The following is a 25,393-nucleotide window of genomic DNA, read 5'->3' on the forward strand; positions in this document are numbered from 1 at the left end:
TCCCTAGTAGACAGGCTTGGTGGGGGGGACCATTTTTTGTGTTAAATTTTGTGGGATCAATATCCTGTGAATGTGCTTACAGGAATACTTGTTTTATTTTATTTATTTACTTAACATATCTTTATTGATTTCAGAGAGAGAAAAGGAGGGGGAGAGAGATAGAAACATCAATGATGAGAGAGTCATTGACCGGCTGCCTAGCCCGCAACCCGGGCGTGTGCCCTAACCGGGAATTGAACCCCTATCTCCTGGATCCTAGGTCGATGCTCAACCGCTGAGCCACACCCGGCCGGGCAGGAACACTTGTTTTAGATTAGCAAATGGGGATCGGAGGGTAAGAGTCTGACACCAATTCTGGTGTTCCCCTCCCCACGCCACAACTAAGCATTTCTGACACCAGCTAAATGTCCCACAATTTTACTCAACTCTGACACTGTCTACCTAGAGAGAGCATCAGATCCCATGGCTAAGGACTTGGTCCCACAAGATCCCCCCCACTCCCACACTCCCACCCCTGCCTCCAACTTCAGACTCTGATCACAAGTCCAGGTTGTCACCTGTGCTTCTGACCAATCAGATACAAATGGGAGGTTCCAATGACCCCTCCTTGGGTTCAGTTAATTTGTTAGAGCGGCTCACAGAACTCAGAGGCGTATTTTACTTACTAGATTACCAGTTTATTATTAAAAATATAATTCAGGGACAGCCAGATGGGAGAGATGCATAGGGCAGGGGGGAGAGGGCATGGAGCTTCCATGCCACCTCAACCTCCACACGTTCACCCGTCCTGCTCGCCACGCCATGCTCCTGGATTTCACGAAGGCTTCATCACGTAGGCATTGATCAAATCATCGGTCATCCGTGATTTTACTCAGCCTCCAGCCCTCTCCTCCTCTGAGGTCTAGAGGGTCACAAAGTCGGTTTCCTTGGCAACCAGCCCATCCTTAGGCCTTGTCCAAAAGTCCTATCGTTAACACTAATTCTGCGGCAGGAACAGGGACAAAGACCACATATATATTTCTTACTCTAAATTACAACAGGACAGAGGATGCAGTTGGAAAAAACTATTTACTACATGGATATTTTAAAAAACAAAAGAGCCAATCTCACAAAGGACAGAAAGTAAAGCTTGAGAAAATCTCCTTAGCTAAGAATTTAAAATGAGAAAGCATGGCTTAAAGAAAGTTGACAAATGCCACCTCTGATAAAGACAAAATATGTATTTATAGTTGGAGAAAACTTACGATCAAAGAATTACCTCCCAAAGATCACATCTGCTGTTTCAAACTAAGAACAATATTGAAATCATGCCAATTTCATCAAATATAATGTATTTATATTTTGAAGCAGAATATACTAGTAGGCAAGCCAATAATTTAGTTTAACTAGAAATCATAATGTACAATATACTAAACGAAAACGTCATGTTGAAATTATGGTCGATTATTCTGATACAGTTTAAGCAGCTTTTTCCTAAACCAGTATAGTGATTAATTCTTGTGCCTCATCCTGTGAAGAAGACAAAACATACTTCATGGAATAAGCTCATTCAACAAAGCTGATTATACATTCTAGAAAGTAAATTCGCTCTCTCACTGAGTGGGCGGAGTCTGTTTCCAAATGGGAGAAGGGTGGAGCTCCCGCTGCCAGTCCCACAGCACCGCCCAGTTGGAGGCTGCGTCCCGCTGGACTCTTTGGCACGTTCCCACAGGCTGAAGTATCTCAGGTCGTGGCCATGGAGAGCTGCTTCTGTGTCCTCCATCCTGGTCAGCACGGCCAACTGCTATGGCTTAGAGTCCTGCAGACTTCTTCAAATGACCCCCACCAGCCTCCTGAGGCTCTCAAACTTCCAGGTACTGAATGTCCAAGGCCTCTTGTCCAGGACAGGAAATGGTTTCCCCGTGTTAAGTTCTGTAGGCTGAATTTAATCCAAAAAGGGTCTCGTTGAAGTTTAAAAAGTGAAATTTACTTGCATTGTGCTATAGAAATAAAAAACTTAAAGATTTGTCCTTGGAAATCCACTAATTTGCAATTTCAGGGTCCAGACAGAGGTTAAGTTTGCTATAAGTACAGTACTTCTACTACTACATTTAAAAATGCCAGTCAGGTTTTATAAGACGCAGACTTCTAGAACTCCTACATCATAAGAGTGGCAGATGACACCTGAATGAAATTGGCAACTGTCTTCCAGGAAGTCCTAGCCTTTACAAGATGCTTCAGGTGTTAAAGTCATAATAAGCCTTTGTGGGCATGGACAAGAGACTGCCACAAACCAAACACAAGGCAGGACAGTGAATGTACAAGAAAGGAGGAAAACCACTGGCTAAATGGCATGTTTCACAGGAGAGCCAACTCCTGGAGGTCAGGTCCTCAAGTCCCAAGGGATAAATGAGGGACAAGGACTCCCCTGACACCCACACCCACACCCACAGTTCTAGAGCCTGGGAAGATCTATTCTCATCTCTCTGGACTGAACTCTTGAAAGTTTCCAGAGTGATGGAGGCAACAGCAGGAATGGGGCGGGGCGTCCCATGTCCCATGACCTAAGAGAGAAAGTCACTGAGCAGGCCCTGAGACTCCTTTACATTTCCCAGGGAGTGCAGATTTAGCTTGAGGCATCCTCTCTCCCCGGCACAAAGCTCTGAGGTCTGGCAGTGCAATCTAGAATAGGTTCTCTGAGTGTCCTTACTTGGGGAATGCTGGGATCTGGCTAAAGTGGCAAGTTGTATGAACGGTGCTTGGCCATGACATTAGGGTTGATTAAAGGGCTGCATATTTTCTTTGTTTTTGGTAGGATGTTAAAATCATTGCTTCATTAACTAGTGAGCAGAGGACTAATTCAGTGGAGGCAGCTAGGAGGGTGAACAGGACCACTCTTCAGTAATATCCAACCTGGAGAGAGAAGGAAGGGATCCAGGTTACTGTGCTGGTTTAAAAACTGCCTGACCAGCTCTGGAACATGAGCTGAGTTCCAGGCTCTAAATCCTTATATAAAAAGGCCTGTGTATCCCTCGGACGCCTAAGTGCGTCTGAGGATAAAAGATTATGCTCTCCTCCCCCGACTCCAAACAACTGTAACAAGACAGGCGGTGACAGAGGTGGTATTCTGTCCAACATCAATGGGACAGCATTAGAACAGAGGCAGGAGCTAAAAATGCTCATTTACTATCCTCACATTGTGAGTAGGAAGCTGAAGTCTCTGCATGAAATCTGAAAAGTGATAAACAGTTTTGATACTACTGAGATTTCACCATCACCGGTTGGCTCGGTTGGTAAGAGTGTTGTGGGTTCGATCCCTGGTCAGGGCACATACAAGAATCAACCACTAAATGCATACATAAGTGGAACAACAAATCCATGTTTCTCTCTCCCCCTTTAAAAGTCAATGTAAAAAGCACTACTGAAATTCCAAAGTACTACTGAATTTAATCCATACCTCCTGAGGCTGAAGAAGTGTTGCCGCAATACCACCTTAGAGTTCAAATGCCATATTTAATTTTCAAAGACCTAATAAGATTTATCAATTTTAGCCTTCTTTATTTCTCAACCTTTTCACATCCTCTACCATGCTTTCTGTAGCTTACATTAAGTTTTATTGGAACTCTGTTTTGTGTACTTATATGTATGTATTTCAATGTATTTAGAAAACTGCTGCCCACTCTGAGATTCTGACAGGCTCCCTTTAGAGATAATCAATCACTGCTTTCCATTTCCCACTTAAGTGTTTCAAAGCCGCCTGGCCGGTGGCTCCACTTGTCCGTACACCAAAGTTGTGGGTTAGATCCGCGGTCAGTGCGTGCGTGAGATAACCCATAGATATTTCTCTCTCACATCGATGTTTCTGTTTCTTTCTCTCTCTCTCTCAACCCCACTCTCTAAAATCAATAAAAACATATCCTTGGGTGAAGGTTAAAAAAAAAAAAGTGTGCCCGGCCAGGCGTGGCTCAGCGGTTGAGCGTCGTCGACCTAGGATCCAGGCAATCGGGGTTCAATTCCCAGCCAGGGCACATGCCCAGGCTGAGGGCTGCAGCCGATCAATGACTCTCTCATCATTGATGTTTCTATCTCTCTCTCTCCCTCTCCTTTCCTCTCTCTGAAATCAATAAAGATATATTTAAAAAAAAAAAAGTGTTTCAAATCCATTCTAATTCTAGCAAAATGAATATAATCACACCCACACATAAACAAAGTAACTAGTACAGAAAAGCAATTTCAGAAAAGTGTTTGCAATTATAATAAAGATTCCTCAAGTAAATGACCAATGTAGGCTGTCATTTATTTTTTTTAAAATGTGACTTAAAAATGGGTTAAAGCTCAGAGAGGAGAGCAGAACAGCAGCTAAGAGAAAAAGAAAACCCAATCTTTACCTAGTCTCACAGTGAATTCAAACCAATCTGAACTAACATATCAGCTCTCAGTAATGAGAACTGAGAGGTGGAGCTGAAAGAGACCTGGGAAATTCCTGCCGTCCACTCCCTCACTCTATAGATGAGCAAGCTGGGGCCTAAAGATGGGCTCAGAAAAGGCCTTGCCCGAAGTCATCAAGTTGATCTCAAATCCAGGAATCACAGCCACGTTTTCTTGCTCCCAGCTAAACGCTTTCCTACATTGCTGCTTCTCCAGCCCCTAAGGGAGAAAGGCTCGTCTGTCAAACCCTTTGGGAAACTTTGGGCAGAGGCTCCCTGGCCTGTTTGCACCTGTGGGAGCCTTCCTGGGAAGATGGCAAGCCTTGGGGGCAGTCAGCTTGGGCCTCCACATTTTCCATGAGGCTAAGAAATTCCACCCCAACCAAGAAGGTGCATGTCAGGCTGATGTCCTGGGAAGAGCAGAACAGGAATGACTGGAGACCAAGCACGCCTTGGACCTCAGGAGCGTGAGGAAGAACACGCAGCCCCTAAGTTGCACACACCAAGTCTGCTACCACAAGTCACATTTTTTAGCCCTTGCTGGTTTGGCTCAGTGGTTAGAACGTCAGCCCCAGACTGAAGGGTCCTGGGTTCAATTCCACCCAAGGGCAGAGACCTCAGTTGCAGGCTCGATCCCAGGTCCCGGTTGGGGCGAATGAGGGAGGCAACCAGTCGATGTCTCTCTCCCATCGATGTTTCTCTCTCTCTCTCCCTTCCACCCTCTCTGAAAAGCAGTGGAAAAAACATCCTCAGGTGAGGATTAAAAAAATAATAAAAATTAAAAAATAAAGTCACACTTTAAAAAAATCAAAACAAAACTTGAGTTTCAGAGATTTTTAGAAGATTCTCAAGTTACAAAAGGAGTCAGTGTCTAAGTGGTGACTGCAGGTCTAGAGTGTCAGCCAGCACTTCCTCCAGGGGGCTGAGGTGGGAACAGGAGGGAGGCATGCGAAGGACGTCCCTTTTGTGAAAATGACGGATGCTTCCTCTGCACCCAGCGAACCTGTCGCCTCTATGTTTTTTAAGATTCTAGCAACCCACCCTCACCCTTTTAAAACTGTGGAAACGTTATGTTTTTAATACTCTGATACTCTGGGCCAAAGTCCAAATTGAAGACAAATAAGTTAAACACTTTTTTCAGTAACCCCTGAGCCCACTTAGGTAAGAAAAGGAGGCGCTCCTACCTCATGCTCAGACAGAGCTGGTCTGGACCTGCTGTTGGCACTGCTCCCTGGCTGCCAGGAGGAACAGCAGGGCCCTCCTCAGCACGGCCTGGTGCTTCTGAGAAAACCCAAATGACTTCAAATGCAACTGGATCTCCAATCCCACCAAAGCTGTGCCACTGTAAGATGAGCCCACCCTTTCCAACTAAACTTAAACAAAATACAGATACAAACACAGCTATTTCCATGACATGCTTGAATCTGGCCTCCCCCCCAAGCCTATTCCCCATAGATGCTGTCAGTATTTTCAATGTATCTCCTCGACTAAGAGCCAGGAACACACGGCCTTTCCGTTCCACCTAATGCGTTATCTTGGATTTTCTCCTTCGCCCCAAGGATACACGAACTGCCTCAGGGAGCCAGCCATCAGGAGGGCCTCTTGTAAGCCCATATCTGTAACTAGTCACCAAAGATAAACTTTATATGATAGCCAAGTTTGGAGGAAAAGCATTCAGAGCTCCCTCACCGAAGCTGCTCCACTACCATCGCCCACCTCAGAATTCTCTTCCCCATCTCCATGCCATGCTGCTTCCAGGCACAGTCAAGAACAAACTGAAACTGAGGCACCAAGAGCAAAAGGGTCAGAGGGTTAGATCACTCAGAATTCTGTGAGGCAGCTCCAGTGTTTTAAGTGCTTGAGACCAGAGGTCGGCGAACCCGGCCTGCGATGTGCTCAGGCCCTGTGGCCACAAGGTCTTTGTTGTGAGCACTTGGCTCTGCGCCACACACAAAAGCAGCAGAGGCACCAAGCAGGCAGAAGGCATGGCTGTGCCCCAATGAGACGTTTTTGCAAAAACAGGCAGCTGGCCAGCAGGCTGTGGTTTGCTGACCCTGTCTTAGTATGAGAGACAGAGTTAATTTGAAAATTAGAGGAGCTCCCAAGACAACCAAAGTGCAGCTGGCAGCCACTCAGGCAGGGTCAGAGAGATGGCGCCTCAGGGTCGCAGGGACTTACCTTGACAAGCACGGCAGCCACGATGCCCAGGAAGGCGAGGAACAGGAGACCGAGTTTTCCTTTGCTGAACCGTTTCAAAAAGAAAAATTTTGTCCAAGCCACCTTTGACTGGCTGTTGGGAGGATATCTGAGTTTGTTAGCACCTTCTCTCTTCAAACTTTTCAATAAACAGGGACGTTGATGAGAGAAAGTATCAAAACTGTGTTTTCCGTGATAAGCTCCCATCCCACTGGAACCTGAAATAAACGGAACAGACAAAACAGGCTCCACTATAGGTGACACAAGCTACTTCTCTGACTAAACATGGATACAGGAAACCCACAGAACTCCCTGCTGCCTTGGACACCCCCATTCAACTTCCTGGCCAGCACAAGTGGCTGTTTTCAGGACCCTCTTCCCAGCGTCCCCAGCAAGGTGACTCTCCCTATAGATCAGGATGCTTTCTAAGAGGGGGCAGGGTTTGCAGCTCTCTGCGGCAGGGGCTCTCACTGATGCCAGGGACAGTAGTTTGCGTTCTCTAATTTCACTCTACCACCCCCCCACCATACTAAGTATCATCATCGCCCCAATTCCACAGGGAAAGGGAGCTCAGCAGGGTCAGTCACTGTCTGAGGTGAAAATGCGAAGCCAGGATGGGAGCCCAGGCTAGCCTGGCTCTAAGTGCTGTGTGCTCTTCCCACCACCCGTGAGGCTTCATTCATCCACAGCCCCACACACCCACTTGCTTCCTCTAAGCTTCCAGGAAGTAACGAAGACTAGGATGTCAGGGTGACACAGCTGTGTGACAACAGGCAAGTGTCAATCTCTGCCCTCTAGAGCCATACTCTGGGCCAGCTTTCACTTCTCAAATCTGCTGTGTGTGCTGGGAAGACGTGTATGGCACCATGGCGCAAGACACAGGCAACGGGGGCCAGGAAGCAGTGCACCGGTCCATCGCTCAGATGGCGGCTGAAGCTGCAGGGAAATCTGGCAATACGTATCTGTTGATAGCTGGTATTGCTGCTCTAGTTTCTACTATTGCTATAGCTTCTACTGCTGGAATTGCTCTTACTCAAGAAATACATACAGCGAGTTTTGTTAATGGGTTAGCAAAAAATGTATCTGATGCTTTGGGAGCTCGAGAAAAACTGATAAGAAATTAGAGGATAAGTTGAATGCCTTAGAAGAAGCTGTGTTACTTATAGGAGATCAAATTCAAAGTGTGAAGGTTAGAATGTTGCTGCAATGTCATGCTCAGTTTCAATGGATTTGAGTTACTAAGAAACCATATAATCACTCTGAATGGGGGTAGGATAGGGTTAAAAACCATCTTATGGGGATATGGAGTGAAAATAATGTATCTATTGATGTTGCTGCTTACATGCCGCTATAAATGCTAATATAAATGCTATAGAATCTGCTCCTCCTCTGGATACCTCACCCGCAGACTTAGCAAAAGAACTGTTTGACAAGTTTTCTAATATTATCTCTAGACATAGTTTATCTTCATTATTCTATTCTGGTATTATGTTGTTGGCTGTAGTGTTAATATTCCTATGTTTATTCCCAGTCTGTGTCCGAGCAGAAATACAAAACATCTCAGAGCTGCAGATAGGAGTCCACTGGCTCAAATTAAAAAGTAAAGGGGGAGATGTTGGGAGCCGGTGACATGTCTGGACATGGTCCACGCCACCTGAGGGTCTGGAGTCAGGGACTCGATCCTCCCACAATTACCCTTGATATTGAGAGCCCGCTACGTGTCTGGACATGGTCAACGTAGCCTGAGGGCCTGGAGCCAAGGACTCAACCCTCCCCACAAGTTCCTGTTAAGAGCCGAAATAAAGATAGTTACCAAGGTCTGGGCTCATGCAGGAGGCAGGGTGTTTACTCTGAAAGAGTGTTCATGCAGCCTTGAAGGAACTACTTTGTATCACCCTCACCTCATTACTGTTTGTTGCTTACTATATAATAAAGGCATTGAAGCCATTTGAGGCTGCACCTCATCAGAGGGCATTCCTCCTGATCCCGTAACTGTGTTTGTCTCTTTCATTCCCACTGCTCCTCTGTTCCTCTTTCAGGCTGGTTCCTGACATGTATCAAAAGACATGAACTTTGAAAAGAATTTTAAAGACATTCATCAGAGGTTGTCGTTAAATACTGGGGTTATGGGTAATCTAAATTTTTTTCTTTGGGCTCTTCTATCTTTTCCAAGTTTTCTTAATAAGCCCGAATTTCTTTTGCATTTGTCAGGGGGGGTGTTTTGTTATAAAGAGAAGGGTGTGGTGAATGGTGCCAAATGCTACCTAGTCAGATAGGGACTGAGCCCGTCACTAGATCTGCACTTAGCAGGCACCTGTGACCTCATGTGGAGCAATGACTGGCTGTTCCTTCAGGTAGGAGCCAAGATTCTGTGGGGCACTAAGGAACTAGACACAGCAGAGTCTAATCTTTTGGGCAGTGAACCTATAGTAACTACAGCCCAAATCCCACTAACCATCCTTTATTTCATTCACCACCTCTCCACACCCAAACACAACCATCAGCAAATCCTGTTGCTTGACTCCCAAGAGATTCACGCCCTTTCCACTAGCTCCCCTGCCACCATCCTCGTCCGAGCCACTACTGTGCCCGTCTAGATCCTGCACCATCCCCTGACCCAGTCTCTCCCACAAGCCCCTCATATCTGTCGGTCACTGTGCTGGGTCCTGACAATGCCTAGAAAGGGACCTATGGCATCATGGAAAGCAGGCCAGGGTTTAAGACTAGCTTGCCTTAAACTGGAACAGGTGGTTAACAGGCAAAACGGGCCTGTCATTCCCATGGAGCAGTTGATTTACAAAGGAAGAAAATAAAGCAGGAGCTTTTAACACGGCTTTTATCGTGTGCTTTTTGCTGTGAGAATTTTTACACATATGTTAATTTGTAATATCTCTAATAGATAACAAAGAAGCCTACCACCTAGATCCCAAAGGAAAAAATAAAAAGCTGAGTCAATCATCCCAGGTGTAAAAAAGGCAGGTAGGTCACAGCCCAAAGGGAGCAGCAGGCTGTGTCCACAGAGCTGCACCGAGAGTGAATCCCTCCTGCCATCCTCCTGACATGGGGAGTCTCATTAAACAAGTCAAGGAGAGGCCAACCCCTGTACCGAGGGCTGGGAGCAGTGCAGGGGGCATGCATAACACTACTTGGGAGACAGCATGGGGCCATGAGAAACCCTGGCCCTGCGGCCTGCTCCTGGCCATCTAAACCTATCATTTATACCTCCCTTACCAAAGACAGAGGAACCTTATTAATTAGAGACCTGACTGCTGGTCCCCCAAAAGTATCTAAATCTGGGAGGACAATCAACAAGTAAAGCAATGAAAGGAACAAAACAGTCAGAGACTGTGGTAAGTGCTACCAAAGATGAAAGGTGGGTGACCGGACAGAGAACACTCAACATTGGGCCTGGAGGGTAGCAGAAGGGGGCTTCCCACTGGGCGGTCAGGGAGGTCCCAGGGAGGATGGGCCAGCAGAGAGCTGTTCACGAAACATCCGGAAAGATCTGCTGTGAGCAGGAGGGGGACTCACCCACTCCTCCGAAGGGCAGGGAGCTGAGCATGAAGTGCATGATCACATCGTTGACCGTGACACCCCCGCTGGACGTGCCTTCAATCATCCGCTTGACGAGCTGAGGAACAGACCAAGGCTGGCAGGTTGGTGACGCCCACAGCGGCCTGTGCGCTGTAAGGCACGTTCCGCCCTCATAGGCTGCACGGCTACTCGAGTTTGGGGAACCGTGCCAAACAAACAATCTAAAGTGTCCACAGAGCTTTACCAAGAACAAATCCTTCCTGCCATCCTCTAGATAGGGGGAGTCTCCTGCTCTTCTCAAATCATGAAACACTTCAAGGAGAGGCCAGCCCCAGACAGGAGGAGACAGCAAATGTGATCACTATTTAACTTCTCAGATGCACATCGAGTACTTCAAGGGAGGCAGCACCGAATTGGCCCTTTTAAGAGCTGGACTCCCCAAAATGGCAGCAAAAAGTCTTCAAAATAAGGGACAGTTCAGACTATACTCTGGTTTGTAAAAATTGTTAATAATTCTCCGTCTCTGCTTTAACTTATAGAATATGATTTATAGATGCATTTAGTTTTTATGAAATGCAACACATATTTAAGATTTAGCATCCAGTTTTTTAAGAAATGGTTGTCCTAAGAATGGGGGAAATGACACCTGAGTGGTAAATGTCTCTCACCTGGGAGCCAACAACCCCTTGAGAGTTCTTCATAGGAAACGTCGCAGGGGACTGTGGTCACACAGGTAACCCAGCTGCTGGCAAGCGCTCCCCACCAAGCACACCCTGGCCAGGGGACTTGACCTTTGGGGTCCCATCACCATACTCTCTATGGCCACTTAAAATGTCAGACTTCATGCCCAGCTGGTGTGGCCCAGAGGTTGAGATTCCCGGTCAGGGCACATGCCCTGGTTGCAGGCTCGATCCCCAGCAGGGGGTGTGCAGGAGGCAGACCATCAATGACTCTCATGATTGATGTTTCTCTCTCTCTCTCTCTCCCCCACTTCCGCTCTACGAAATCAATGTATTTTTTTTTTAAAATAAAAGCCCTCTGCTTGTTAATAACCCACGCTTTCCTGAGCTAACACACCTGTTCACTTAACACATCTGTAGAGATCTGCATCTCAATAGTGTCACCATGTCACCACTGCTGAAGCTGCCACAGCCTATGTGCTACCTTCAGAGGCTCTCCAGGACACACCTAACCTTGGACGCTCAGACTCTGACCGGTTCATTTTCCCCTCTTAGTTTTTGCTTTTCTTCAGAGGGCTCTTGAACCTCCTTGCCCACATTGAGGCCACTGTCCCTTTGCAGCAGCGGTCACCTTGAAAGGCAAGTGAATAAGCCACATGGAACAGTGCCACGCAGTGCACGCTGGGGTCACATGGTGGAAAACGTCCGCCTGCCTGGGTCAGTCCTACCACCCTAACAGCAAAGCAATGCAGCTGGAGAGATGAAGATGTCACAACCACTCCCGTCGGTGCCAGAGATCTCTGCTCCCCACGGCCCTCGAGCAGTTGGGAACACTGTCTGCGTAGAGCGGAAAGGCTCTGACACAGACATGCCCAGTGGGTTAATGTCAGAAAAGCTTCCAAGCTGGTACATGAGTCTTCCAATTATGCGGGAGGTATCTGAGTCAAAAACCCTGTGACACTCACCCCTGTGGACACAGATCTATCCCTGAGGAGTACGGGAAAGGTTACTGTGATAGCCCCAAGACCTCACAAGTACAGCCTCAGTTGGTATAATACAAAATAAACTGTTTGATTTACTGCAAAGAGGGAACACAGCTTACGATCGTGGCTTATGACAGTGGGCTGTTCTCTGTAAAGCTTACCTTACTGTTACGAGAAAACACATAGAAAGCTAAGGGCTTTTCACGGTCATTTATGAATTTTATGGCTTCATCTGCATTCTTCACAGGCACTATTGGAAGAATTGGTCCAAAAATTTCTTCTTGCATCACCTTGGCTTCAGGATCAACATCAGTAAGTACTGTTGGGGCTGAAAGGGAAATAAAATGAAAATGCTACAGAAGACAGAAATGCAAGCTTCTTGCCTCACAGTTTTCATCAGGTCACCTATCCACCCCTTCCCTGTTCCCACCCAAGTATCATCCATTGAAAGAGTCCTGAGCATGCGGATGAACCATTCAACCTAAATGTCTGCAAGCATGTGAATCAGGGGATCCTGATGCAAACCGAGAGAGAGATACACCTGGAAACATCCTAGTCACGCTTAACCCTGTTCACAGCCACATGCATAACAGAAGGTTATGTTTACATCTTTCGGGGAGCACAGACAGCCCCTCTGTGGATCACATCAACACTTAATTCAAGTGCTTTCTTGCTTAGTATCTCATTGACCTTTATTTCCATCCCGTTACAGATTAAGAAAACATATTTAAATGGCCAAGATTCTCTAACCCTTAGTTCAGTGTTCCATCCACTATGGGGAAGGGGTGCAAAAAGGAGGGCACCATGGATGTTGAAGAAGCTCTGCAGAGCATCCCAGCATTCAGGACGAGAGGCACACCCAAAGAGAGCCTGCACACAAGCTGACTGTCAACTGAAAAGGAAGACACCTGACAATAACAAGTTTCCTCTTTTCCTTTACTCCTAGTTTCCTATTAGGCTCTTCTGGAAACGTGGTGACAGTTCTTGCCAACACACTCCAGGGGTATATATGCTGCACCCCAAATCCACTGCCCGCTGCTTCCCTGGGTCAGAGGACTGCAGATAGTTATGTGCTCAGATACAGTGATCCTGACTCCAGGTCAGAGGAAAGTTCCTAACTAGTCTGAGCTAAGCATGAATGGTCTTTCCTCTTGCCACTGATAAGCCTAGAAGTAGGAGAGCAGAAAGATGAAACAACTGGGGCTTTTGGAGGGTGTTACTGAGCCCCTGAAATCACAGGCTGGAAGTACTTTGGGGCTGCTCATTATCTGAGAATACATTTTCCCTTATTAAGTCCTTTGAGTTTTAAGTTGGGTTTTTTGTAATGAGCAGCATCCTACCTGATAGGAGAAGTAAAGCTGGTTGGGGCAGTTTTGCCCACTAAATGTGAAATTCTTCTGTTATATGTTACTTTGGAAAAATGTGTTTAAAATTAAAAGCTAATCAGATTTATGGCAAAGAATAAATAACACAAATAGTAAACAAATAATGTCAAGCATGATAGATCAAAAAATTATTTCTGCAATAGTATTGCCCGTGGCCAGCTGTGGCATTAGCTCAGCTATTTCCTTCTTGAAGTTGGTTTTCCAGGCATAAGCTGGAAACAATTACAGAGTTCTCTTCTGTTTCTCAATGTAGTTAGGAAGAAAAACTTAGACAAAATACATGTAAATACAAAAAAACTAGTGCAACACAGGTGGTATTACTAAACATGTGTATCTGCATGACCATCTTTAAACAGTTTACCAGAAGCAGTATTCCACAGTCTATTTTACACCAAATATCTGTTTACTTAGTGTCAGTAAATAGTATCAATAAATACTGTCAATCTCCTTTCCCCATAAGAAAAGGTGGGTTCCCATTACCTATGTAGCGGGTGGCTTCATCAGTCTCCCCACCAAAAGCGATCTTCTGTCCTTCAAGCAAACTTAGTATCCTCTTAAAATGACAAAGGTTGATAATCCTTTCATAATCAGGAGATTCTTTTATATTTTCTCCATAAAAATCCTATTTAAAACAATAGTGCTTGTCACAAAAGACCCATATCTCAATTTCTTTAATAAGTACAAAATTCACTCATGCTCAAAAGTCAATCTGGTTTTACATCATCACATCCCATGCCACCAAGTACTGTAACAATACAGATTGTTCCCAACTTACGAGGGTTGAACTTTAGATTTTTTGGCTTTATGATGGTACAAAAGTGATACACATTCAATAGAAAGCGTACTCTGTGAAGCCTGATTTTCCCAGGCCAGCGATATGTGGTATGACACTATTTCGGGTTGGGCAGTGGCAGCATGATTTTGCCCAAATGCAGGCTAATGTAAGTGTTCTGGGCACGTTTAAGGTAGGCTAAACTAAGCTATGTTGTTCAGTAGGTTAGGTGTACTAAATGAATTTCGACTTATATTTTCAACTTATGATGGGCTTATCAGAATGTAAGCCCACTCACTGCAAGTCGAGGAGAATCTGTAACAGTGTCAATTCAAGCCCTTGGGCGTATCAAGGAAAGAATTAAAGTGCACACACGTTCATCGTTTTCTGTGGTTTCAGGGGTCATAGAGAACTTTTCAGTCTACCTGTGGGCCTGACCGGAGCCAAACGCACGAGCAGGTGCAGAAGGAGATCTTGCTCTACTTTTAGACCACGTTTGTTTACCTATCAGCTGTGGCTGCTCCCCTGCAAAGAGTTGTGTAGCTGCAGCAGAGACCCTATGACCTACAAAGCCTAAAATATTTACTATCTAGCCTTTTACAGAAACAGTTTGCTGAGCTTTGCGCTATTTCATTGTTTTCTATCTTCTCTGGACTGGTATTTCCACCAGTCATGGATGATAGGGAAACCACTCAGAAGATCAAAATACAGTTTTGGTAAATTAAATAAGGTAAAAGAACCTCAAAGGCTACATAATCAATATTTATTATGTAAAACAAACACAAAATTACTAAATTATTGTGTCACTTCAAAGCCTTATGAAAGCTCTCAACTTACTCTCAAATCAAAATAAGCATAGTTCACCCACCCTCCACAAATAGCTCAAGTCTGGGAGGTAAGAATTACCCAAGGAGGCTGGGTTGGCGTGGCTCAGCAGTTGAGCATCAACCTATGATCTAGGAGATCAACATCTGATTCCTGGTCAGGGCACATGCCTGGGTTGCAGGCTCCATCCTGCAGGAGGCAGCCGATCAATGACTCTCTCTCATCATTGATGTTTCTACGTCTCTCCCTCTCCCTTCCTCTCTTTCTGAAATCAATAAAAATATATTAAAAAAAGAAAAGAATCACCTGAGCAGGAGCACGCCCACACCTTTCTTCTCTCTCAGGCACGCACCTCCTAAGCTCTAAGGGACTCCACGAGATTTGAAACCAGGGGAGCAATGGGCAGCGGCAGCCTGTCCCAGGCTAACCCTTGAACCTGTCTCCAAGGCCCCCTTTTCTGACTTTCCAGAGAGCCTAAGCAGCCACACTTAGGCTCTCCTGTTGCTTCTTCTATCCTAAGTCCTTCCTTGTTTCACTGTTCCCAGCTTCAATAAATGTACTTTCAAAATCAAAGAAACAAACCTGCCCCCCAAACAAACAAACAAGAATCATTTGAGCAGCTTGCTGAAATGTATATTCCTGGGCCCCAACTCTGGTGCCACCAACCAGTTTTCAATGCTGGCTGCACCTTAGAATCACCTGGAGACCCCAGACTAACTGAACCACAGTCTGGAAGGTGAGGACTGGGATGTTCTTACATGGCTCCCTAGTGACGCTGGTTAGGAACTACTGTTAAGCGTATAAACGCCTCAAAGAAAGGCTGAGGGGCTCTTACTCCTTCATCACCATTCTCAACAAAATATGATTTCTCAAGTATTTATAGTCTCACAGGGATCTGTACCATCCCTGAGCACATCCCACATTCCCCGAGTCGGGCCAATTCTCCTTTCATATTCTCCTCGTCAGGTTCCCTCTTCAGTCCCATCACTTCTGTCCAGGACCCTTGGTACCTCAGGCCCAGAGTTACCCTGCCTGGAGCACTGTACTACCCTGAAATCCTGGTGTACAGTTCCTGTTCTCTGATCATAAATGGTACTCTTTGGTATTCTTGACCCTTCCTTCCAGTGCTCAGTTAGCATCTGTCAAGTCAAGAATGACTGTTCTAATAACTTCTCATACCCGGGGGGCTTAATAGCCTCTCCCACCAGTGACCTCAGTCACACTGTCCATCCCATTCCTTTTCAGTCCGCACCATGCATATCATTTCTCCACGGGACTCAGGACACTACCATACAGCCTTCCTTGATTTCCTCGCTACAGATCTTCTTTAAACACCCTGGAAGACCGATGACCATGTCCAGAATATACTATAAACAGGTGTTTGATTAACTCACTCCTCCAAACTCTCTGCTTTCCCACTCTAATACACAGGAACTGATGACCTGAATCAGCAATGACCACTGTGCGAAAGCCCTGATCACACTTCAAAGGACAGGCAACACTCTCTCCAAACCACACACATAGTTATTTATGTTAAAGCAGTGATTTTCTACCAGCGTGCAACAAGCATTTTTAAAACATACAATACCTGACTATTGAGTCAGGGGCACTGATCTCTTTTCCCTTAGACTGTCAAAGAAAAAAATGACAACAGCCAACACAACAACGGCCGTTCAGTGTGAATGAAACAAAATTATAACTTTTTTTAGGTCAGATTGGCAAAAAATATATTTTTTGGTGTGCAGCAGAATTTTAGTAATTAGTTTATGTGTACCCTGTAATGAAAAAGGCTGAAAATTGCTGTTTTAAAGCATATACCACAACTGACCAGTTGTTTCATCAACAGATCAACTAGACAGGGCTTAACACCAACCTAGTCTTGCTCCCAGCAGGCATCCTAGGAATGGGGTACAGAGCATTTTTAATTAGCCAGTAAGTTAGTTTAGTCACGTATACTATTGGAGTTTTCCTGGGGAAGAGAGGGTGTAAGAATGCTGCCTGCAAACAGTTGATCTGACTCTTAATGAAACCAATGGAGTCAGACACGTTACACACAAACCTTCAGAGTTTCCTTAATCTTCTGCACGATTTGGTTCTGGAGGGACGGTTCACAGAGGACGTAGTCTGGAGCAATGCAGGTCTGACCACAGTTCATGTACTTCCCCCAGGCTATGCGTCTGAGGGGAAAAACCCAGAGCCACAGAATTAAGCCCACTATTCATTACATACATTTGTGTTGTTTCAATGTTTCCAACTAGCATGTATTCACACTTAGTTGGTAATCTTTATAAAAATAAAAATATTTTAAGAATTCGTCTCTAAATCAGTTGGCTGGAACTAGAATGCATTTTCCAACTGATGTGAATGAAGTACTCTAAGGAGCAGGGAAATTCTCAGGCAAGCTCATACGAAACAGTTCTTTATGAGCAGTGAAACCACTGTCTACTACAGGAAGAGAAAGAAGTAGCCTCCCAACACCCTTCCTCCTCCCACTTCAGCCAAGAGGACATCTGGGATGACAGGAGTTCCATCCAGACTCACCTCTCCTGGTTGCAGCTTTAGGCCTTGCTGGCAAGATGTTCAGGCATGCAGAACAGCCCTCCCCACTTTGGAAAGCTGTGCCCATGTATGGATCAAAGTCCATGACATGAACATTCACAACTGAGGGCCCCCTATCCTGGCAAACAGACTTCTACTTACGAAGCCAACCTGGACCCCAGTCAAGCCCTCTCTACCTCCCTTGCTCCCCATCTCTGACGGAGAGAGAAAGTCACACATCCTGAGCACACAGGTCTGGGTTTTGGTACTTTCTGATAGCTAAACCTGATTTAGCAGAGAGAACCTGAAACCTCTTGTTTTCTAGTTCCCAGATGCAAGATGCTAATCTAAGTTAAAAGATAGATAATACTGGGTTTTATCAACAAAGAAACTCAGTTGAGAAATCAACATAATACCCTTTCTGTTGAGAATTTAAAGATTTTATTAGGCATACACAATACTTTGGATTACCTACTTCCTGGATCATTTACCAACAGCACAACAAAACTTCTTATAGATCTATAATCTCAAGAACTGAAAGAACCTTTTCCCATAACTCCTAAAGAAGACCATGTGATGTCATGATCTACTGCTCATCTCTTCTGGCAGTGGTATGCAGAGAGTCAGGAAAGAGTTCTGTTACCCATGAGGATATCAACCACTAAGGCTTAATGATGTCTCTTGGGGCCAAAAGTTGTAAGGTTCCAGTGCAAAAAGGATACATCAACCTCTTAGGAAGTCTCCACTATGCTGGGAAAACCCCAGATGACCATAGAGCTGGTCTCACCTGCAGGCAACATCCAGGTCACAATCTCTGTCAATGTAACACGGACTCTTTCCTCCCAGTTCAAGAGTCACAGGGGTCAGATGCTTGGCGGCAGCTTCCATGACAATTTTTCCAACTGCAGTGTTTCCAGTATAGAGAATGTGGTCAAATCGCTGCTTCAGGAGCTCTGTGGTTTCTTTAACACCACCATTAACAACAACATACAGGTCCTTAAAGAAAGAAAAACATAGCCCTGGCCAGTGTGGCTCAGTTGGTTGGGCACTGTCCTATGTACCCCAAGGTTGCTGGTTCGAATCCTGGTCAAGGCACATGCCGGGGTTGCGGGTTTGATACCCTGTGAGGTACGGCACGCAGGGGGTAGCTGATTGTGTTCTCACATTGATCTTTCTCTCTTTCTCTCCCTCTCCCTTCCTCTCTTTAAAAATCAATTAAAAAATCTTTAAAAAAAGAAAAGAAAAACATAAACACTTGGATTGCCCAGTTAATCCGATTGTCTAACATGAGCAGTTTCTTCAACATGAACATGTAACATTCAGTAAAACCACAAACAGATGGAGACCAGCCCTGTGAGGACAGAAGAGGGATCAGATGGAAGACAAGCGGAAAACAGTCTGATGGCATCTGAGAACATCATCCCACAGTGGGACTGACTAGAGAGTCCAGTGTTTGCTGCCTGAGCTCAGCAATGAAGACAAGAGAAGAGGGCAAGTGGCTGGTTTTGACCAGGGAAATGTATAAGATGAGGGCTGTGCAAGGTGAGGATTGAGGTGAGAAAAAAGTGACTGCCGTGAATGACCGCAGAATAGGCCCCAACTTAATGTCTTAACCTGAACATTCTCTACACAACACAGTGCAGGGCTCAGTCCATAGTAGGAACCAAGTAACTGTCTGCTGAAAGAATGGTATGCAGCGCAGAGCAGATGAGAACACTTGCTTCTGAAGTCACATCTGGACTAAATCTTCACTCTGTGACTTACTAGCTTACTTGATCTTTGACAACCACTGAATACCTCTGAGCCTCAGTTTCCTCATCTATTACTGGGGAGAAGTTCCATAGCTTTCGACTGAGCCCTTACATGACTGCGCTATTATTAGCACTGCTATGAAAGGGAACTTCTTGAAAAACATGAAAAGCGAGGACAGAGGACAGATGACAAGGAAGACAGAGGGAGATATGTTCAAGACTCTGAGGTGCAGGCATGAAATAAAAGCTGGTTTGTGGACCTCATGCTTCCACTTGGTCTCCTAATTAGGGGGGCTAATTAGTTCCCATTCACTTCAGAGTTCAACTGCCCAACAACTGTTTCAAGTTTTAACTTGTATATGGCTTAATCTACGGAGCACATGTGACTGATCTCCCTGACAAGCTAAGGGAGGCAGGGTGGGCATGACTATACCCATCTGGACAGAGTCAGATAGTGAAATATTTACCCCTGGTGAGGGCCCAAGCAGGCCCTTCATGCTCTATGCTCTGGTTCCAAACCCTACTCAATCTATGACATCTCACTGCTTTCATTACCTGTCTGAGCTACACAACCATAGCTATTAGAACAAGTTTGTTAAGTGTTTAAGACAACAAACAATACGACTCTAAGGCCCAAAGCTGGCCTCTAGATTATTATAAACTAATGTGTACAGCTACAGGTATGATATTTTAAAGCTGCCTTTCAATGAAAGTGAAATGAGGACTCCTTTCTGCAGCAATTCCATGTAGAACTAAACAGTCCCAATTCCATGGTGGTGGCAGCACAAATTTCCTCCTTTGGAGGGCATGAGACCCTCTGCTTCAGAGAGATGAACCACCTGGCTGAGGAAGTCATTTTCTTTATTCAACTCTGATGCTCTTAAATGCCAGCACTTTAACCCGAGTAACAGTCCACACTCTGGTTTAGGCCATTTTCCTTCTGTAACTTCATGCCACCAACAGACCCACCGTAAAGCGAAGTGTTTTCATACAGCCTCAAACAAAAAAGATGATCAGGACCTAGCACAGCTCTACTCCTTCATTAAATAATTCACTAGGTGAATACACCTAAAATCATGTTAGGTCAAAGGTTAATCCAAAATGCCAATGGCAGAAGAGGATCTATGAGTAGCAAGGGTGCCCATGAAGCCACTGGCCTAAATATATTGCATAGTAACAATAGCTGAGCTATTCTACAGTTTATTTTGGAGCTCAACTTCTTTTATTAAGTCAATGGTTGGAGGCTTAATTGTTAAAGCTGCAAATCGATACCTAGCCATCAATGACAAGCACTAGTAGAGGTCAAATGTGTATTCCCACAACAAAGGTGTTTTCAAGACAGTCAAGACATTCTTACCTGGTCTAAATACTGGGGGAGGAGCTTAGCCAAGATGTTGGCTGTATTTTGACTTATTTCAGAAGGCTTGATAATCACAGCATTTCCTAAACAAAGCAAAAAGCAGGACAATATCGTCTAACAGTTGACTAAACTTTTTAACAGCTACCAAAATGGTGTTCGTGTAGAGAATACAGGTTAAGTACTCCAATTACTCCTGCTGCTCTGAATTCTCTTCTTCCTCATAATGAGCATAAGAGCTTGTCTCACTTTCTCTTTCTCAAATGCTAACTTCTTAGTTCTCAGAAGGTTCCATCAGGTTCCATCAGCCTCCCCCACTCCTCTATCTTTCCATCACTTTCCTCCCACTCTCACTCCCACTCCAGGATTTTCCTCTCTAGCCTAGAATTATTGGGCAACCAGGGTTTGTCAATACAAGGCTGTTGCCCTGGATCCTGCAGAAGTGAGACACTGATCTCCTGGAATTTACTATAAACCCAAGCTAGCAATATTCCATAGCTCTTAGCTGAATGAAGAAATGGTCAGAAAGAATCAAATGATTCAGCCAGAGATGGCCACTGAAACCACATTGGAATATAGATGCCTGACTCTAAATTCCTGAGCCTGTTGACTCATGCCTTTATATTTATAAGTTCTCAATATATTGCTGGTGTAAACCAAGGCATATCATCAAAGCAAACATATTAGCCACCATCCTTAATTTATAATCAATGAGAGAAAAACACCCTCTAAAAAGGTATAAAGACATGAGCTGGCATCAGACCTGCAGCAATGGCTCCTATCAGTGGTTGAATGGTGAGAACGAAGGGGTAGTTCCAAGCTCCTATAATCAGTACAACTCCCAGGGGCTCTGGCTGGACATAGGCCTCGTCCAACATGGTGAGCAGGTTCCTCTTGGCTGGTGTAGCAGTAACCCATTCAGGCAGCTTCTCCAGCACCAGATCAATTTCCCCAAGAACGGTAACGACTTCCTGACTGTACGCATTAAATTCACTCTGTTATAAGAGAATCACAGTAAACCCCTCCTAAGTATGACACATTCAACCCTGAATGTCAAAAACTTTCACCTGCGGTGAAAACTGGCATGGTCAGACTAGCTGGTTTGCCATTCAGGTTCCTTCTGCAGCCTCCAAGCCCTCAATAAAGACTTGCTAACTCCCCCTCGAACACACTCAGCCCCTCTCAATACTTCACTGACCCAAGCCACTTAAAATCACATTACCTTTCAGGATGATGTCCCTGATTAATGGCTTGCCTTGATCACATTTTATAAACCATAGCAATTATGCTTGTGACCTGCATCTTAATATTTCACTCTTAATACAATGTTTTATAACTATACTCTTATCAGTGTATGTTTTGTTTCCCAACCAAATTTAAACTCTCCAGGGCAAGGAACTTATTATATTTCCTCAGTAATCCTATATATGCACATATTCACACAAACGTTTCATGCTTATAGAATGATTCAGACTTTTTGAAATCTTAATTATCCCATTTGTTTATTTGATATCATAGCCCCTCTCCCCCTAAAGTATGCTAAAGGAAATTTACAGTTACTGCTATTTATAGCTATTACCACCCTTCAAAATAATCTTTCAGGGGAAGTGAGAGAGGGCGAGGGAGGCTCACAAAGCCAGAGCAAAGTCTTGTCATCTGTGGCATAAAAGTAAAAACAAAAGGATAATATTGTTAGAAAATACAGGGGAATATACTTATGCCCTAAACACTACCCAAACCCTTGCTACTCAAAGCTTGGTTCCAAACAGGGACTTAGAATCTCAGATGCCCTCCCAGGCCTTCTGAACCATAATTTGCATTTTAACAAGTAGATCCCCAGGTGATGGGGTTTGAAAGTCATGGAGAAAAATGTAAGTGCAACAACGACAACCAATAAACCTCTTTCTACAAAAGCAGCAGTAAACAAAGTTAAAAGACAAGAAATCAAGGATATACAAAAAATTCCTACGGGAAAGGGACCATACATGCATCAGAAAAGCAGGCAAAAATATAAAAGGCAATTCACAAACAGAAGCCAGGAAACACAAGCACTTCTGTGTCTGCAAACGCGCAGCGGGGGCTGTCTGAGCGGGGCGGGAGGCCCGGGCGGCGGGCAGCTTCTGCGCCGCCGCCGCCGCGAATCCTCCCGGTTCCTGCGCGATCCCGGGGAAACCGCGAAAGCCCGGGCGGAGGGCGCCGCGCCGCGCCCCGCCCCGCGCGCACCTTGCTCAGGTCGGACGCGAGGGCCGCCACGATGTCCTTCTCGCGCTCCTGCACCATCCTGCGCAGGGCCTCGAGCTGCTGCAGCCGGGACCGCAGGGGTCGCGACCGGCCCGACCGGAACGCGTCGCGAAGCCGCTGCACTAGGCGCTCCATAGCCTTCCCTGTGCTGAGGGGAAAGGGGAAGTCGGGGGGCGCCGCCTCCTGCCGCTGCCCCTGCCCCCGCCCGTGCGCGTGCCCCCGCCCGTGCCCCCGCCCCGTCCCCTCCGCCGGATGGGCCCCAGGCTGACCGAAAGCCGCGCCTCACCCTCCCTCAGAACAGGTCGTCAGCTCTCACGAAGCCCGACTGCCCCCGAGCATCCGGCGGGGCTGGACTCGACCCCGAGGCGCGCGCCGATTGGCCGGGGCGGGGCGCGTGACCCCGGCGGCAGCCCCGCCCCCCGCCGGGCCGGGCCGCGGGCGGAGGCGGGCGCCCGGGAAGCGGTCAGCTGGGGGGCGGGGTCCCGGCGGCTCGGGGCCGGCCGGGGGTCCGCGACGAGCGGCCGAGGCGCCGGGCAGACCGGGAGCGAGGCGGGAGCGCTCCGCCGCGGGCCCGAGTCGCTGGCGCGGCCTCTGCGGCGGTGGGGAGCGGGTGCCGCCGCCGCCTGGCGCCGCAACCCCAGCCCGCGAGGCGCCGGCAGCCTCTGCGGCCGCCGCGGCGTCTCGCGGGGGCTGCCGCGACCTCCCGCAGCGGGTCCCCGCAGGGCGCGCGCGTCCGCGCCGCCGGCCGCCGCGCGGGAGCGGCTTCTGCGCCTCTGCCCTCGCGCTGTTCTCTGAGCCTGTCTGCCCCTGAGCGTCTTAAATCCCGGGACCTTCTCGTGCTCCCTGCAGCGTCGGCGTCCGCGGCAGACCCCCAGGGGCAGGTACTCAGGGTATCGCCTCCTGAAAGGGGGCGGGGTGAGCTGCACATGCTCTGGCCTCGGGTCTGGGCACTGTCCACTGCTGTGTTTTCTCAACAGCCTGTAAAATTTGCGGCTTATTTAAAGAGATTCTTGGTGAAGGAGGGAAGTCGGCATGAACATCAAATTCTTCTTTACTAAACTCCACTTTTCCTTTGTGTCCTTTTGGCAAAAAACAAAACAAAACACCAAGATGTTTGCCTGGAGATGCCATGGGTAAGTGGAGATTGCAGGTGAGCAAGCAGCTTTTTACAGGGAGAAGCTGCAGCCTCTAACACATACCAAGCCTTTAAACCAGCTCCAAGCTGTGAGGGTGGCCTGTGCACAGCTTTATTTAGAACTCTGTGGCAGCCTTTCAAATTGGCTCAAAGTCCACCACAGTTTACCCAATTATCCTTTTAATCTGATCTGAATGACCATTAACCCTGAGCTCATAAACGTTATGTAAGGGATTACCTAAATTGAAAGTCATGTCACAACGTTTTTAATGTAAATAATGAACAGAATTTCAACATGAAAAGAACAGAAACCAGTATCATCTAAGGCAAGTTAATCTCTGAGTAGCAAAGAGCCACTTCTCCTGCTGAGGATAAGATGTGAGGGTTTCTTTAAAAGAATCTATTTTGATTCTACTGGCACAGTCACCAAGAGTTTGACTCCTTACCAACTCTTAAACATTTTCTTTATTGCAGAAATCAATGGATGGCATTTTGTTGGACATATATTAAAACCACATCCAAATGTTTTAACAGAACAAGGTGATGTAATTATGGAACCAAAGAGAGGCCTGGGAATTCTTTTACCAAATTCCCAAGTTGAAACATTCCCCCAGCTCATTGAGTATGACATACTCCTTGATCTAAGAAACTATGGGCCAAGGAAATCAGCACTGCAGGCTGTAGGTCTGTGGGGTGAGTGCTCACAAGCTATTTCTTTCGGGAAGTGTAGTAGACTGTAGTCATATTAGCAGGCCTGCCCACAGTCCTTTTCCTACTCTCCCCTCTTTTTTATGCCCTTAAAGACAGTTTCTTTATTGTGGGCGATCCACTCCCTCACCCATCTCCCTCACAACCTCAGGACTATATGACCAGCACCTGTAGTCAGAGCCCCAAACCTTCCTCCCACCGTGATTAGTTCAGAAACACGCAGGTGATGGAAGCCTGGCCATTCAGCCCTCCCCGGAACGTTTCTTGGAACTGTTACAAAAGAGACACGCTTTTCCCCTTGGGACCTCTAGCTATGTGGATGATATAACAGTGGGGCCACCTGTAGCTAATTTGCTGGCCCTCGGAAGGAATTGACTTGCTGAGAATAAAGCTAACACAGAAGGGGGAAGAGCCCAGAGACAGTCTTGATGAGCTTATTTGTATCCAGCTAGGGCTTGAAGCTAAAAGTACATCTGTGAAGTACACCTTCACAGTCACGTAAGCCAATAAATTTACAAATGTTAGGGGCCCCAAACTTGAACTGAATTTTTGCCACTTGCTACCAAGAGAGACTTTTATTATAGAGACTTGTCACATTTCACTTAGATCTGTTGACCAGGTCCTCAGATTAGTTCCACTATTGGGGTGAAAGAAGTTAAAAGATCTGCAAACAAAACCTGTGTATGCAATGGATATACTCCTTGCAGGGGAATATAAATTATGAACAAATCGTTCAACTTTCTAGGAAACCAAGTTAGGCCAGAAGGAAGACAGGAGTCCTGGGCATATGTTCTAACCTTAGTCGTCCTGTGCTTGAGGGAATTAAGGGCGTCTACTTCACCCTTGCCTTCAAGAAAGCTCTCCCTGATGACAGCCGAGGAA

The 25,393-nt window shown here is 46.2% G+C and overlaps 1 protein-coding gene across 12 annotated transcripts; it reads right to left on the reverse strand.

Moving 5' to 3' along the window:
* Nucleotides 1-659: 659 nt before the first annotated feature.
* On the reverse strand, nt 660-23,572 carry ALDH3A2 (aldehyde dehydrogenase 3 family member A2). Of its 12 annotated transcripts, XR_013997354.1 has the most exons (13): nt 22,955-23,002; nt 22,651-22,811; nt 21,191-21,422; nt 20,428-20,513; nt 18,107-18,315; nt 16,841-16,958; nt 13,665-13,806; nt 11,961-12,127; nt 10,134-10,233; nt 6,585-6,820; nt 5,591-5,687; nt 2,690-2,892; nt 660-1,918 (listed from the first exon to the last, which is right to left on the reverse strand). XR_013997354.1 is itself a non-coding variant. In XM_081115685.1 (12 exons), the coding sequence occupies exons 2-11, from the start codon at nt 22,801-22,803 to the stop codon at nt 5,598-5,600; spliced, it is 1,533 nt and encodes a 510-aa protein (XP_080971811.1). In that variant the 5' UTR covers nt 22,804-22,816; nt 23,499-23,572; the 3' UTR covers nt 660-2,892; nt 5,591-5,597. The 12 variants fall into 12 exon arrangements, 9 of the variants coding, with proteins under 9 accessions (XP_080971811.1, XP_080971815.1, XP_080971812.1 ...); XR_013997352.1 differs by lacking the exon at nt 5,591-5,687 and having other exon boundaries at nt 22,651-22,816; nt 22,955-23,039; XR_013997353.1 differs by lacking the exon at nt 5,591-5,687 and having other exon boundaries at nt 22,651-22,816; nt 22,938-23,009.
* Nucleotides 23,573-25,393: the final 1,821 nt, after the last annotated feature.

The sequence above is a fragment of the Miniopterus schreibersii genome, assembly GCF_964146895.1.
Source record: "Miniopterus schreibersii genome assembly, chromosome: 16".
NCBI lineage: Eukaryota > Metazoa > Chordata > Mammalia > Chiroptera > Miniopteridae > Miniopterus > Miniopterus schreibersii.

What these genes read in the sequence shown, in the direction of transcription:
- ALDH3A2 (XM_081115685.1), bottom strand. Translation starts at nt 22,803, where the DNA reads ATGGAGCGCCTAGTGCAGCGGCTTCGCGACGCGTTCCGGTCGGGCCGG. An exon ending in TCGCGTCCGACCTGAGCAAG is followed by an intron (nt 21,423 to 22,650) that starts GTGCGCGCGGGG and finishes CTCTTATAACAG; the next exon opens with AGTGAATTTAATGCGTACAG. An exon ending in CCTGCCCTTCGGAGGAGTGG is followed by an intron (nt 6,821 to 10,133) that starts GTGAGTCCCCCT and finishes CGTTTATTTCAG; the next exon opens with GTTCCAGTGGGATGGGAGCT.